Source organism: Corythoichthys intestinalis, chromosome 19, assembly GCF_030265065.1.
Source record: "Corythoichthys intestinalis isolate RoL2023-P3 chromosome 19, ASM3026506v1, whole genome shotgun sequence".
In the NCBI taxonomy this organism is placed as follows: Eukaryota; Metazoa; Chordata; class Actinopteri; order Syngnathiformes; family Syngnathidae; genus Corythoichthys; species Corythoichthys intestinalis.
The window spans coordinates 20,216,470-20,233,398 of record NC_080413.1 but is presented as its reverse complement, the minus strand read 5'-3'; the positions used below and the strand labels follow the sequence as shown (position 1 = coordinate 20,233,398).

The following is a 16,929-nucleotide window of genomic DNA, read 5'->3' as shown; positions in this document are numbered from 1 at the left end:
TGGACAAAAATAGCTGTATTGCTGCCAAGAGCTACTTTGCTCTTCAACATGCAATCCTTCAGATAAGGAACAGTGACAAGTATAGGCACGTGGTCCAGATGCGGCCCTCCACATTATTTTATGTGGCCCGGCAAAGCTTTGCATTATTCTTCTTTAATACTCAAACAAGCTGTACATCATGTACACTGCTGGCCAAACGTATTGGCACCCCTGCATTTCTGCCAGATAATGCTCAATTTCTCCTAGAAATTGATTGCTATTACAAATGCTTTGGTAGTAATCTCTTCATTTATTTTGCTTGAAATGAAAAAACACAAAAGTGAATGGGAAAAAAACATTAAATCATGATAATTTTACACAAAATTCCAAAAATGGGCCGGACAAAAGTATTGGCACCCTTTGAAAAGTTTTTTGATGCTTCTCTAATTTGTGCAATTAACAGCAACTGTTACTTAACCTGTGGCACATAACAGGTGGTGGCAATAACTAAATCATGCTTGCAGTCAGTTAAAATGGATTAAAGTTGACTCAACCTCTATCCTGTGTCCTTGTGTGTACTACATTGAGCGTGGAGAAAAGAAAGAAGACCAAAGAACTGTCTGAGGACTTCAGAAGCAAAATTGTGAGGAAGCATGGACAATCTCAAGGCTACAAGTCCATCTCCAAAGACCTAAATGTACAGTGGGGAGAACAAGTATTTGATACACTGCCGATTTTGCTGGTTTTCCCACTTGCAAGCCATGTAGAAGTCTGTAATTTGTAGAGTTCTCTTCAACTCTCTTCAATTTTTAAATAATAAATTTGTATTTAACTGCATGAAATAAGTATTTGATACATTACTAACTAGTAAATATTTCGGCTCTTAGTTCTTTTTTAAGAACCCCTCCTGTTCTCCACTCATTACCGGAAGTAACTGCACCTGTTTGAACTTGTTACCTGTATAAAAGACACCTGTTCACATGCTCAAACAAACAAACTCCAACCTCTCCACAATAGCCAAGACCAAAGAGCTGTGTAAGGACATCAGGGATAAAATAAAAGACCTGCACAAGGCTGGGATGGGCTACAGAAAAATAAGCAGCTTGGTGAGAAGGTAACAACTGTTGGAGCGATTATTAGAAAATGGAAGAAGTTCAAGTTGACGGTCAATCTGCCTCGTTCTGGGGCTCCATGCAAGATCTCACCTCGTGGGGCATCACTGATCATGAGGAAGGTGAGGGATCAGCCCAGAACTACACGGCAGGACCTGGTCAATGACCTGAAGAGAGCTGGAACCACCGTCTCAAAGAAAACAGTCGGAAACACATTACGCCGTCATGGATTAAAATCCTACAGCGCACGCAAGGTCCCGCTGCTAAAGCCACTGCATGTCCAGACACGTCTGAAGTTTGCCACTGACCATCTGGATGATCCAGAGGAGCAATGGGAGAAGGTCATGTGGTCGTTTTTTTGTATTAGATTCTGTCCTTCACAGTTGAAGAGAACTTATGATACAAATTACAGACCTCTACATGCTTTGCAAGTGGGAAAACCAGCAAAATCGGCAGTGTATCAAATACTTGTTCTCCCCATTGTATCTGTGTCTAACAAGCGCATTGTCATCAATAAGTGTAAAGCCCATGGCACTGTGGCTAACCGTATTTGATGTGGACAAAAAAGAAAAATTGACGAGCGATTTCAATGAAAGATTGTGCGGATGGTGGATAAAGAACCACGACTAACATCCAAACAAGTTCAAGCTGTCCTGCAGTCCGAGGGTATAACAGTGTCAACCCATACTATCCGTCGGCGTCTGAATGAAAAGAAACTCTATGGTAGGATACCCAGGAAGACCCCACTTCTGACCCAGAGACATAAAAAAGCCAGGCGGGAGTTTCCCAAAACTCACCTGAGAAAGCCAAAAATGTTTTGGAAGAATGTTCTCTGGTCAGATGAGACAAAAGTAGAGATTTTTGGGAAAAGTAATCAATATAGAGTTTACAGGGGGAAAAAATGAGGCCTTCAAAGAAAAGAACACAGTCCCCACAGTCAAACATTGCAGAGGTTCCCTGATGTTATGGGGTTGCTTTGCTGCCTCTGGCACTGGGCTCAAATATGAACCTAATTAATGAATAGGCTAAATGATCAATGCAAAATAAATCTGTAATGACTGATACTAACTTTCATGTGTTTTGGTTCAGGTGATACAACGTTCGTTTCAAATCTTTGTTTTCAAAAACTACTAAAGGAGCATTTTTAGGTGCTAGTCCCTTCATTAGAAAAAACGGGAAGCTATCCAAGAGTGGGTCCACTTCTGGGGGACACTGGAGCACCCGTAGACTCAAACTAAAGTATTTACTATAAAAGTGATTCATGAAAAAAATCTGAGGTATCCAAGGACCAGTCTACATCTGAGACATACTGGACATATGTCAAGGCAAAGTTGGCAAGGTTGATGTGGACCAAAGTGCGACCAGAAAACAGAAGTGGAGCGAAGGGTTTTTATTGAACATGAAAGTGAAGGGCTTTTTTTCTTCACGGCATTTATAGTTTGTTTACAATTATACTCTTATATAGGTGGTATTTAATCAAATGTAAAATGGGTGATCTGGTTTTTTAATGAAAAACAGTTCAATTCAATCAGTTAATGTAAACATTTGATGTGAAAGACGTGATAGAATGGATAATATATACGTGTAGAATATGTAAAGTAATGTCTGTTACTTTGCCGAGTAACTAATTACTCTTATGTAGAGGGAACTGAGTTAATACCTCAGTTAATAATAACTGAGTTAATAACGCACTTCTTGGTAGAAGGAATTTGTAACTGTAATTAATTACCATAATTTTCGCACTATAAGGCGCACCTGACTATAAGCCGCCACCCACCAAATTTGGCACGAAAACTGCATTTTTTCATAGATAAGCCGCACTGGACTAAAAACCGCAGCTGTCCTCAGTGTATTATGGGATATTTACACCAAAAGATATTAACCGGTAACACTATTTGACAGCGGCATCATAAGACTGTCGTAAGACCAAATGAACCACCATGAAGCTTTGAACCAATTGGCTGCAAAGCTTTATTGCTTCAAGACGCTTCATATGGCCATCACTGCTCCCTTAGGGTAGACAGTCAACCTCTGCTGCCATCTGCTGTCAACACTGTTGTTGTCCAACATGCCTCCTAGCATGCATTGCAGCGCTATAGATGTAAATAACAATCAAATTCATGTTCTGTGGTAATTATTTTTTCAGTTACTGTACCGCTAGTTTCATTAACTGCTAGTTATAGTGTTTGGTAACTAGGGGTGTCAAACGATTAAAATTTTTAATCGAGTTAATTACAGCTTAAAAATTATTTAATCGTAATTAATCGCAATTCAAACCATCTATAAAATATGCCATATTTTTCTGTAAATTATTGTTTGAATGGAAAGATAAGACACAAGGCGGATATATACATACAATATACTGTACATAAGTACTGTATTTGTTTATTGTAACAATAAATCCACAAATGGCATTGTTAACATTCTTTCTGTTAAAGTGATCCACGGATAGAAAGACTTGTAGTTTTTAAAAGACAAATGTTATAGTTACAAGTTATAGTAATTTTATATTAAAACCCCTATTCATGTTTTCGTTTTAATAAAATTAGTAACATTTTCAATCAAAAGTAGAGTTAATATAATAATAATAAGAAAAAAAATAACAATAATAAGAATAGAGTGACCAAAGTCTGAGTAAGTTTTACGTTTATTTTTGCGTAGCTATTTTGATATGGAATGCCAGTTCATTTAGCATTGTTGTTTAACTGTGAGAATAGGGCCTCATTACTATAGACTGAAGTGCTTTTCTTTTTGTGAACATTATTTTTTTTGAGAGGATAGGAATATTATTTTTGTTGTGCTTTCACTAAACGATACTTATGTTTGTTGTGAAGGAGAAGCTTATGCCAATAAACGTCCAAATACATATCTTACCCAAAATACAACAAGAGACACATAATTGCCACTAAAAGAAAGAAAACTTATCGAAATATGTGTGGAGCACATTTAGCACAATGCAACAGCATAAACGTCTCTCAACTACTAATTCTCCCACGTTTCGAGGGAATAACATTAGTATGGAACGGCGCTGCCCCCAAGCGGCTGGTGGCATTCTCTTCACTCTTAATGTCCATAAAAGGCCTCATTGTAATCTGTTTAAGGCAATGAGCGAGCTGGTCATTCAGTGCATGCGTTAATTGCGTCAAATATTTTAATGTGATTAATTTTAAAAAATTAATTAACGCCCGTTAATGCGATAATTTTGACAGCCCTATTGGTAACACTTTATCTGACAGTGGTGCCATAAGACTGTCATTAGACAATCATAATTATGACATGAAAATGTCATGAGCATTAATGAATGCTTATAACAGATGTCATTTACTGTTATCCGGCAAATTATTTCACTTTTGAAAGGATGTAAAAGATCCATGCTGGACATAAATGGGGTTAGTGACATAATTTGCTGGATGACACTTAATGACACAAGCATTCAGTAATGCCCATGATAGTGCCATGTCATAATTATGACAGTCTTATGACGCCGCTGTCAAATGAAGCGTTACCTATTAACCCAAATAAATCAACAAATAAGCCACACTGGACTATAAGTCGCATGATTTAAAATGAAGGAAAAAAGTAGCGGCTTATAGTCCCAAAATTACGGTACTTTTTTAAAGTAAGATTAACAACACTGGAAATCACGTTAGCAAACCTAACATAACATTGACGAAAAAGTTACAGTATATAGTCGCTTTACAGCAGGGGTCCCCAAACTACGGCCCGCGGGCCGGATACGGCCCGCAGCCACATTTGGTCCGGCCCCCTGAACAAAAAAAAAAAAAGAAATTGTAAAAAAAAAAAAAAAAAAAAAAAAATTTTGTTTTTTTTTTTGTTTTTGTTTTTTTTTCCCCAATAGAGTTATTTATGTCCTGGCTTTTTTCTGTGAATAACTGAGCAATGGTTATTTGGTTATTATCTATTTAATTAATACAGTATTATTATATTATATTATATTATATTATATTATATTATATTATATTATATTCAGAGGTGCACATAAGTGGTCCGCACATGCGTACTGGACGTAGACAAACGCGCTGGCCCTCAACGGCTTCCATACGCTTTTGCGTACCGATGGCTGACCACTCTATTTGCTGCGGACACGAGAAAATAACTTCTCAAAATGTCGATGAGGCAGGCCACACTGAGTAATTACTTCCGTGTTCCCCCACCCCCGTCAAAAGACAGACAGACGACAGAGACGTCACCGGAGCTACCGAAAAAAAGGACTTTTGCTGAAAAGTGGCTACAGGAGGTACCATGGCTAGAAGCGAATGATGCTCGCACGGAAATGTGCCGTGAGAATCCCAATGTCGCCGATTAGAGCAACGCATTTTATGTAGGGTCAAAGAATTTCAGCCATCCAAATTTTGAAAAGCACGAAAAAAACAGAGAGCATGTGGCAATTAAGCAAACTATCGATGTCAAACAGGACCCCACTCGCCCTATGGACATGTGGCGGAATAGGGCGGAATAAAGGTAATGAACAGCGATATGCACTGACAAACGTGTTTTTGCTCGCATTTTACAAAGCTAAACATGCACGTTCAATGAGGTCTTATGAGGAGGACATCCCACTTTTAAAAAGGCTTGGAGTTAATGTGGGAGCCGCATAATGCCCTTTATTTTGAATTGGTGCTTTTATGTTTATTTCTTTACATTTCACTTCAAAGTAATGGCAATTTTGTTGTGCCAGTTGATGTTAATCAAGCATTAACTGTTAATATAATTAATCAAAGTTAATTGGCTCTAAGTAAAGCTTGTCATAAATTTATCGCATCAGGTGGGTCGGCTCTCAAGCTCAATGAGGACCAAGTCACATCTCCAGGTCCTCCTCTGAGAACCTGGGCAAAAAAAATATGTGCACCCCTGATTATATTATATTATATTATATTATATTATATTATATTATATTATATTATATTAAGGGCTGTCAAAGTTATCGCGTTAACGGGCGGTAATTAATTTTTTTCATTAATCACGTTAAAATATTTGACGCAATTAACGCATATGCCCCGTTCAAACAGATTAAAATGACAGCAGTGTCATGTCCACTTGTTACTTGTGTTTTTTGTCTCCCTCTGCTGGCGCTTGGGTGCGACTGATTTTATGCACCATGAGCATTGTGTAATTCTTGACATCAACAATGGTGAGCTACTAGTTAATTTTTTTGATTGAAAATTTTACCAATTTTATTAAAACGAAAACATTAAGAGGGGTTTTAACATAAAATTTCTATAATTTGTACTAAAATCTATCTTTTAAGAACTACAAGTCTTTCTACCCAGGGATTGCTTTGACAGAATATTAATGTTAATGCCATCTTGTTGATTTATTGTTATAATAAACAAATACAGTACTTATGTACAGTATGTTGAATGTATATATCCGTCTTGTGTCTTATCTTTCCATTCCAACAATAATTTACAGAAAAATAAGGCATATTTTAGAGATGTTTGAATTGCGATTAATTACGATTAATTTTTAAGCTGTGATTAACTCGCTTAAAATTTTTAATCGTTTGACAGCCCTAATTATATTATATTATATTCTACTATATTATATCATTTTTATTTTATTTACTTTGGTTCCGTGAAGAATCCAGAAAGGGTTATTTGATTGTGGCTTTCTGAAAAACAATACATTTTTACATTTAGGCACTCCTGCAATCGTCACACTTTTTCTGTTACAAACTGACCCCGGCCCCTCATCAGAGAAGAGAAGGGTTATGTGGCCCTCACAGGAAAAAGTTTGGGGACCTCTGCTTTACAGTATATAGTCGCTTTCAAAAAAAAAAAAAAAAAAAAAAAAAAACACCAAACAGATTTTTCTCTGCCAAAAATGAAAAACATAATTTATGATGATATAAACGCTTGCTTTTAAAATTCATACCAGCTTCTATGCTTTCCGGGCGTGTGGTATGACACCAATCTCATTGGTTCTCGCAATATTTCACAAGAAGGAGTCATGTCAATGACAAAACTTTTTTTCCACTTTGTGTTGTCTGGGTCATTTTAGCCAATTCAGTGACAATTGGTTATGGCCTCTCTCCCTCAGCAGTTTTGCAGGTGCCTATTAATAATGAATGTTATTTAGACACGCGCCAGTAAGCTTTTCAAGTATAAGCATGACGGACAGCCAAGTGCTCGCTGTACATAGAGCGCCAGAGGGAAAAGATCAGCATCAACAGTAACAAAAATATCATGCACACATACAGTTCATGCTGATGTAGGGTATACAGACTTTTTGACAAATAGGCAGAATTGAATATCAGCGGAGAGCAAAAAAGATCAGCGCTGCTAAACAAATGCAACTTCCAGCTACATTAAAACAGTCTCTCTGGATTCCTCAGATAAAAATGAAGCAATAACAAATGCCTTTTTACTCTTTTTTATAGCATAATAATTCACATTGTTCACACTATTATTGTTGCATTCTTCTGAATCCCCAACTCCTTGAAACGACGCAAAAACAGCTGTTCTTTCACATTTTCATTTAAGCTGTTGTTTTCTATGAAGTTCACATAAAAGAAGACTTCAGCACACTACTACTGTGACTACTGGAGTTTTCTACAATGAAGCTTCTGTCAAGTTCTCCACCTCATGGCATCATGTTGTTTTTGTATTTCCCACAGGCTCCCCGTACCGGGACAAAATCACTATTGCCATTCTGCAGCTGCAGGAGGAGGGCAAGCTGCACATGATGAAGGAGAAATGGTGGCGGGGCAATGGCTGTCCAGAGGAGGAGAGCAAAGAGGCCAGCGCTTTGGGGGTGCAGAACATCGGTGGAATCTTTATAGTGTTGGCTGCCGGGCTGGTGCTGTCTGTCTTTGTGGCTGTGGGAGAGGTTTTGTACAAGTCTAAGCAGAACGCCCAACTGGAGAAGGTACACTTTAAGATAGCCTGGCCATTTTTCATAAAGGTACATAATTTATATTAGTAGAATGTCATCACCCACCACTATGCACAATTGTCACAAAAGGTATACAAAGTTTTAAGACTGATCCAACTTGCGAGTTTTTCCAGATAAAAAGCTGTCTGTCAGTCAATTTTTCAAAGTTTGCTGTAAAACTTCTGAACATCAAAAAAAAAAAAAAAAAAAAAGATAATTACCATATTGGCCCAAATATAAGACAGTGTTTTTTGCAGTGAAGTAAGACTGAAAAAGTGGGAGTCATCTTATATTCGGGGGTCTAGACATTATACCCATTCACGACACTAGATGGCGCCAGATATCAATTAACAAATGCTGAACTTGAGCAGTAATGTTCTGTCATGAGAGATCTCAACTACTCTCAAGTTTAACCAGTTTGCATTATTTTATTGCAATGTTTTCCTTGTTCAGATTTGTTTCAAGACTACAGTTAGTTAGACCTCACTTTGATGGTTAATGCAGTTATTGCAATTTTGTTGTTTTATCACAATAGATTGGTTTATTTACATTTCAAAAACCAGAAGCCATTCATTTACGAATGTGATTGCACTTTAGTTTACATATTTAAATGTTCAGATATTAAAGATTTGAATGAGGCAAAATAACATGCTTTTTCTCTCAAATATATTGTAATAATCATTTGTTTCAGATGTACTGTAATTATTTTCTGTATAAAAATTAATTTGGTGTTCAAAAAGTCTTTTTTCAAACTTGAGTCTTGAAAAAGACTTATAATCAGGGCTGTTTTATATTCGGGCCAGTACGATACATTCCATCAATGTTGTTTTTGGCAGCCATTTTAATTTTCGTCTTTGTCTTAGTCTTTTGGATGATAACTTATACAGTGGTACCTCTACATATAAAGTTGATTCGTTCCAGGACCTTGTTTGTAAGCCGAGATGGTCGTATGTCGAGCAGGATTTTCCCATAACAATGCATAATAATTCATTAATTCGTTCAACAGCCCAAAAACCTACACTAAATCCTTAATAAATGCTGCTGGTACTATTGCAAATAACAATTACATAGGACAAAACAAATATCTTATGAAGAAAAATCAGAATGATAATATAACAATGGTAATCATAATAATAATACCTGTAATAATGTAACAAATTGGGTTCTAATGTGGCGGATGTGTTTTGCGTGGTGTACCCGAACACACCGCGTGGCTGACTTGACAGAGTGAGAGAGGACATTTTGCTTTCACTTTGTTCAGCTGCGGTGGACAGTGGGCATGTTGTGATGCACAAGTTCTGAAATAAATGATTAAAAACCTGACAAAGCTGCCGATTTTTTGGCGATGTTACCACAATAATAATCGTCACCTTAGCTTATAAAGACTGGTGAGCGTAGGTCAGAGGAGGACCATCGAGATCGTGGACATTCTACGGCCGTATTGTCGAGCCAGTTCACGGGTGGCACACCACGCTCATATTTTTCTGTCATTTAAATCTTAATTTAAATGGTAAGCCTCTCCTTTTTTTCACTACCTGCACTAACATTCTTGGAACCCATGATGATTTCTCTCACAAGAAAATCCGCTGTGCATCCGTCATGCGGGAAACAATGAAGCTGCCAAAACCCTAACCCTAACCCATATTTCGAGCATGTTGTCGGATGTAGAAACAAAATGGCGAGTCAAATTTTACGTCGAATGTCGAAAAGATCGTGTGTCGAAGCAATCATATGTCGAGGTACCACCGTATTACAACATATTTTAGTAATTTCAAAATGTGTTTGTCTACGTCTAGCTTTTGTTGACGAAAACTCTAATTTCATCTAGTTTTATTCGATGTTTACTCAATATTTTCATCTGTAAAATTCTAAAGTTTCACTACAAAAATAAATTTTTAAAAATTATAAAATGAATATTGCACATAATGTATAATCTATAAGCATCTACAAATCTATCACGTGATAATAAACCCTCAGCAGGAAAACAGTACATAATTTTCAATTCTACCCACCTAGATGCCTCAAACTGTATGTAAATAAAGTTGTCCAAGAGTTGAAGAGGACACTCACCGTTAACAATAGCCTCATGCTAACGTGAACGTGAATGCTATGCTAACGCTGCGTGTTACCAGACACTGTTACTTAGCAGGCTAACTACACATCAAATGTCACACATTGTAAGCATGTGACGGAAATTATGGCACATTTTCGTCTCGTTCTCGTCCGGTCAGACGAAACCTGGCAACCATGTTATGTTTTAATCTCCCAAGACACGTTTTTAGCTCGTTATCGTCACGTCATCATCATGAAAAAATAGTCATCATTGACGGAAACAACACTGCATTCGATGTCTTCAACCAAAACCATAACTATGTCTTTTGAAAAAAAAAAAAAAAAAAAAAACAGAGCTTAAAACCAGAGGTGGGTAGAGTACTGAATTAAGAGTAGTGTTACTGCAAAGTAAGATTACTCAACTATACATGTGATGTATATGGCAGAAAACCCTCAGGTGACTTGAAGTTCCGCTCTGAGACCCCCAATTTGGCCAAATTTCAAAATTGTCCTATATGCATGTGTGATATATCAGAAGAAAGCTTAAAATCTCAATTCTCTGGGGGAAGAAACTTTTTTAACAGTAGGACATATTAAAAAAAAAAAAAATTTTTTAATTAACCCCTAAACCCAAACTCGAGGTGAGAGCATGAGAGAGCATAATTAAAGACACCATGATTTTAATGAGATATTATTGCATACTTATCTTGTTTCGATCCAAAAACTTAGTGCAGCATGTCTCACCGAGTGTCAAGACACAGCTGTGAATGGCCAAAGCCGGACTTTTGGGGGATTTTATGGGTGAAACACGATAATATAACAAAGGTCGCGATGCAGAAATTGCAGACATCAAGTAGTGGTCAAGATTTTCTTTTTCAAATATTTACCCTTTTTAAAAGTTTTTTATTTTCTTTGTTTGGATCAATTATTTATAATCTAAAATATCGGGGAAAATGACAGCAACAAAAAAAAAAATACAAGTTATGAGGTAGATATACGTGACCTATTTACAGACACTTTTTTCATTTTTTCATTGTGACATAATTTGTTTAAAAGTTTAAAATATGTGAGTGAACAATTTTAGAAAATCATGTTTTTTTTTCTTTATTTTTACCCTAATTTTCGCACTATAAGGCGCACCTGACTATAAGCCGCAGCCCACCAAATTTGGCACGAAAACGGCATTTGTTCATAGATAAGCCGCATTGGACTATAAGCCGCAGCTGTCCTCACTGTATCTTGGGATATTTACACCAAAAGATATTAACCGGTACAACCTTATTTGACAGCGGCATCATACGACCGACTGTCATAAGACCAAATGAACCATCATTAAACTTTGAACTAATTAGTGCAAAGCTTTATTGCTTCAAGAAGCTTCATTTAGCCATCACTGCTCCCTTCGGGGAGACAGTCAACCTCTGCTGCCACCTGCTGTTGACTGTTGTCATCCAACATGTCTCTTAGCATGCATTGCAGCGCTACAGATGTAAATAACAATCAAAAATGATGTTCTACGTTAAATATTTCTTCAATTACCTTTCCAATTGTTTCATCAATTGCTAGTCATGGTATTTGCTAACACTTTATTTGACAGTGGTGTCATAAGACTGTCATTAAGCAATCATAATTATGACATGTCTCTGTCCTGAGCATTCATGAATGCTTATAACAGATGTCATTAAGTGTTATCCAGCAAATGATCTCACTTTTGAATGGATGCAAAAGATCCAAGATGGACAAAAATTGAGACCTAATTTGCCAAATGACACTTAATGACATAAGCATTCAGTAATGTCCATGATTGTGTCATGTCATAATATTGATGATCTTATGACAGTCTTATGACACTGCTGTCAAATAAAGTGTTACCTAAAAAAAAAAATCAACAAATAAGCCGCACTGGACTATAAGCCACAGGTATCAAAATGAAAGAAAAAAGTAGCGGCTTATAGTCCGAAAATTACGGTAAGTAAATATGAGACATTAGTTAATGATTCTAGGCTAAAAATGATGGACATTTCTAATAGTAAATATAATTACTGACCTTTTTATGGCTGGGTTGAAACAAAAGCTGTTGCGCGGTGTGCGTAAACGGGGGTCTCCAGGGTAAAACGGACAAAATAAAAATAGTTCGGGGGCTTAATGCGCCCTGAAACTGCTATGGCAGCATATAGACATATTGTTCTATCAAACACAACAGTTGTTTTGGTTTAAAATACAGCAGTTTATTTTAAAGATGGGTGCAAGTGCAGAAACTGCTTTTTCAGCCTTGTCTGTGTTTTCCACCAAATATTGACACAGTCACAAAATGTCTATTGAATTAAAGCATGTCATGAGGCTTTAAAAATGTATTCATTTACATTGTAAGTAATTATATTATTACCGTATATTCTTAAATATCACGATATTGTGCTGTATTTCCATACAGTCCAATGTATTTAAGTAGCCTCCCTAACTAACAAGAAGAAGAAACAAACCATATGCATGAACAAATAAAACTGTTGCCATCTCCTCAGAATAAAAAATATTACAGTCCGCCAACAGACAAACACTTTAGTTTAACCTTGGTAGCGCACCGCTCCATTCTCATTTGAAATGCAACTTTTTTTTTTTATGTGGCGCTGCAGTATTGACATTGTTTTGACTTTTTAGAATCCAATGAGGTCACACTTGTTTTCATTGTAGTGTTTATACAGTGCAGAAGGCAGCGCTATTTTAAAAATGGCCTCAATGCATTTGTTTTTTTTCCACCTGCCATCTCACTGCTGATTAGTTTGTGTTTTTGTTACGGGCTGCGTACATTCTAAGCACATCTCGGCGATCATTAATCAAGATAGTGGCTCGCAGTCTTGGAATAATTTCAAATGCCACAACAACCACGCCGCCGAGGTGGTTGTTCATTTACTCGCCTCCCTCCCGCCTGCTCTAGTCTCTCTACCTGTCACCTTCCCCCAACATGAAACCAATGGCTTTTCGCTTTTTTTATCCGCCTCTTCTTTCCTCTGTTCTTTTTTGCCTGCACACATTTCCGCTGCTTTTCTTCTTCTATAATCACCTTGTTCAGAGAAGGAACAAGATGTCATTCGTGCACCAGTCAAATTGTGTGTATAAGTGAAAGAAAATTACCTGTTGTCCAAGCCGCCTACATGTCACACTCCTACGCTCAAATTGGATTCAGCATTAACTGAGAGTGATTTTAGAGGAATTTGGCTGGGGAATGGTTGCTGAGGAGGAAAATGAACATTTTTATAAAGGCTCTCGTGGCTTCGACATAATGTCAGACAGAGACAGCTCACATAGTTGAGGTTGCATAACATTTTTTTTTTTTCCAAAGCAAACTTGTCTTTGAATGACCTTTAAAGGTGAACCCTGTCACTCACACACAGCCCTAATGAGGGTAAGCACTGTCGAAATATTTGAATAAAATAACCTGAGTCATCCATTTGTAACATATTCAAAAACTGACTGATGATGAAACTGGAATCAGACGAATGATACAATGACCTTAAAACTCAAATATTAGTAACTATGAATACAATTAAGTTATTTTGGTACTTTATAGCAGGCATTTATTTTCTGATTAATTGTATATATTAAATATATATTAAAAACAGGTCCCTATTTTGAATTAGCATTATTAAAATGGTTTATGCATGGACATCCCAGAGCTCATAAAGTAATAAATTACAATAATTCATTCATTAGCTGTACCGTTTATGCTCACAACGGTCACAGGGGTGCAAGAGCCTATCCAAGCTGCCTGTGGGCATGAAACAGGGCCAATTGTTGGGCACAAAGAGACAAACAAACATTACCTCCAAGTGTACTAGTATTAAATGTACCGATAGTGAAAATTAACTAGTATTGAGCAGTAAATTTGCTGAATATAATTAACATGAAAAAACTACCGTATTTTTCGGACTAAGTTTAAGTACCCCTAAATTCCCCCCAAATTTCAAAATAACTATCCAAAAAAATGTATTATACGTCACTTTACCATCCTCGCCAAGATGTTGGAGCCAAGTCCAAGATAGATAGCGAGCTAAGCTCCGAAATGACGATGACAGATCTCAGCTGCTCATGACATCAACACTTGTAGAATGAAACTAAATTTAAAAATGAAATTAAATCTGTTTCATCTTCAATAACAGCAATTCAAATTTGCATTCATAACGAGCTGCTGATACGGCAATAACAATCCACACAAACGATTAGCATGTATCAGTTAGTGTCCGAACATCATCAAAGACTACAAATGCATACACAAAGATGTATTAGCTGAAGCAACTTACATCCTTATGTGGGCCAAACCAGAGCACAGCTACTGTATCTTTTATCCACGTGAGACGTCTGAGTGTTCCTGTATGGAACCGTTATTGAACCACAGTCCAGTCAGACCCAAAGCTGCCACCAGAGGGAGGTCAATCTGCCACCATTAAACAAAATACAATGCTTTTGGACTTTTTGTATAGTTATTTTGAATTTTTAAAGAGTTGGTTCCGACTAACGCGAAAATTCGGGTTACATCGCCAGCGTATGAACGGAACTAGTTCGTAACCCGGGGACTACCTGTAATGTGGGTAATAATTTCACAAGTCGCACCCCCAGCCAAACTATGGGAAAAAAACTGTGACTTATAGTCTGGAAAAAAACATACTCCAGAATGTTCTTTTTCTGATTAAAATTTTAAGCATTATATGAAAATTTAATTAATTGCTGTCTTTTACCTAATTTAGCTACATGACTCAGTAACTGCTTTTCAAAAATGTCCACAGAAAAGGCAGTTTTCACCTCAAAAGTATGTGCATTCCACAATTTTGGAGGCAATAGCCTGAAAGATCCTATCCATTTTAGTTTTTCATCTCATCCCGAGTGTGTAATCATCGATGGTGTGAGCAGTGTGGCATAAACACTCATCTACTTCTTGTCGCCACTCTGCGCAGAGATCTTTCTGCAGCGCCATGATGGACGAGCTGCGGGTGTCTCTGAAGTGCCAACGTCGTCTCAAGCAGAAGCCGCAGCCGCCCGTCATCGTTAAGACGGAGGAAGTCATCAACATGCATACGTTCAACGACAGGAGACTCCCGGGAAAGGAAACCATGGCGTGAAAAGACAAAAAAAAAAATCCCTTCAGTGTGGAGGGACGCAATGGGGGAGCTGGATGACATCACGGCTGACCTCACCGCTGTCTGAAGTCGGCGGTCGTATTTTTTTGAGGGACCCCATTGAATTGTTATGTAGAGAGATGTTTCCTGTGGAAATCAAGCTAGCTGAGTGAGCAGTGTCACCTCACTGTGATGGTCACTTAATGAAGGCAGCTGGACATGAAGAGGACTGTACATGCTGGAAATGGACTAATACACACACATAGTGACACAGGATGTAGTTTTTATGTTAAAGTCCAATCTCTGTGTGACCCCCCCATATACCCTTTCCCCTTAGTTTCTTTAGGATTATTTGAAGAATAAAAAATATAAATCACATGAAGAAGAAGAAGAGTAGACATCGCCAAACACTTTTACTATGAACTGATGTGTATATTTCGGAATCATCTTTGCCGACTCATCGTACCGTCTTTTCCTCGTGCCAAAGCTTTTGGTTCAAAAGCCTCAATGTAATACGCTTCTAAAGTCTCTCAAAGTTGTTGTTTTAATGCAGAATTTCTACAAAAAAATATATATATAATGTTTGTTTTTGTACAAGATCAAGACATTTTATAGGACTTTGTATCATGGTAGCCCCTCCCGAGGACACGACATGTAGCAGACGCAGACGAAGCCCTCGCTCAGACTCCTGATGCCTGGGGGGCTTTCACACACTGCTCTGTAGGATTCATCATGCTCACTTATACCATATTCCCGCTTTCAGTCTTTTCATTTTGTGTGTGTTTGCGTGTCTGGAGAAAATATGGCTATGTAATAAAGCAATGCTTGACGTCACAGTGATGCCTATGTTTAAATGGACTACATACATGAGTACTAAGTCTTGGTTTGTTAAAACAATTCATTGAGCCGCGAAGGCGATCAGAAGTGACTTCTGGAGGCAATGTGTGGATTTTAGATTAATGCATAAATGCAGTATAATAAATAAACTCTCACCTTAGAAACTTTCATCTTGAACAGGGTATCCGCGGGGTCTTAAAAAATCGAAAGTGTTTAATCCAGTTATTTGATTTTATGGCCTTAAAATTGTCTTAAAATCCTATAAAAGGTCTTAAATACAATTTGGAAAGGTCTTAAAACCAATTGATCGGTATTTGAGGAAGTAACGTAAATACAAAGTGGAACTACCTGTGCTGCCTGGTGAGAATTTATCGAACAGAAGCAGGTTTTGCTGTGCGCGCGCAGTTGCATGTTGACAGCTAAAGCCCCTTTCACATACACCTGAACACCGTTTAAATCCCAGGATTTAAACTGGCAGCCCTTGTATGTCAAAGCAATTTCACAGGTCGACTGATACGGAGATTACGCGGTTATTTAACTCATTCACTCCCAGCCATCTTCACCGGAGCAAGGCCCCTCGCTCCCGGCCATTTTACTGAATTTTAACTGATTTTGCAAGGCCCACAGAAAATTCAGTTCTATTGCTATATAAACATGGAACCCACCAAAAGAAAGACTCTCTTCTTTCAGCAGAAAAAGTTAGTTCATATCTTTTTCCATTCTTTAGAAATCTGCATTAGAAAATGGCTTAATTTGAGCAATTTTCCGATTTCTGATGAAAAAACGGAGAAATTGAGCTTTTTGTGAAAGCATACATTTGAAACATAACTTTGACTTATGTAACCGATGTGTAAAATGGTTGAAAGTAATTTTCACCAAAGTTCGTTTTTTTTCTAAATTGCATTTTTCAAAAAATAGTAATTAGCTTCTTAACATTTATGAGAATT

The 16,929-nt window shown here is 37.4% G+C and overlaps 1 protein-coding gene across 3 annotated transcripts in view; it reads left to right on the top strand.

Annotated features, from left to right (window-relative positions):
* The window catches only part of LOC130907228 (glutamate receptor ionotropic, kainate 2), a 334,891-nt gene extending 318,912 nt beyond the window's left edge, over positions 1-15,979 (top strand). For all 3 annotated transcript variants that reach the window (XM_057822068.1, XM_057822067.1, XM_057822066.1), the window contains 2 exons: positions 7,729-7,979; positions 14,984-15,979. In XM_057822068.1, the coding sequence (XP_057678051.1) occupies positions 7,729-7,979; positions 14,984-15,148 (416 nt within the window). In that variant the 3' untranslated portion in view covers positions 15,149-15,979. The remainder of the gene's footprint in view (positions 1-7,728; positions 7,980-14,983) is intronic.
* The last annotated feature ends 950 nt before the right edge of the window (positions 15,980-16,929 follow it).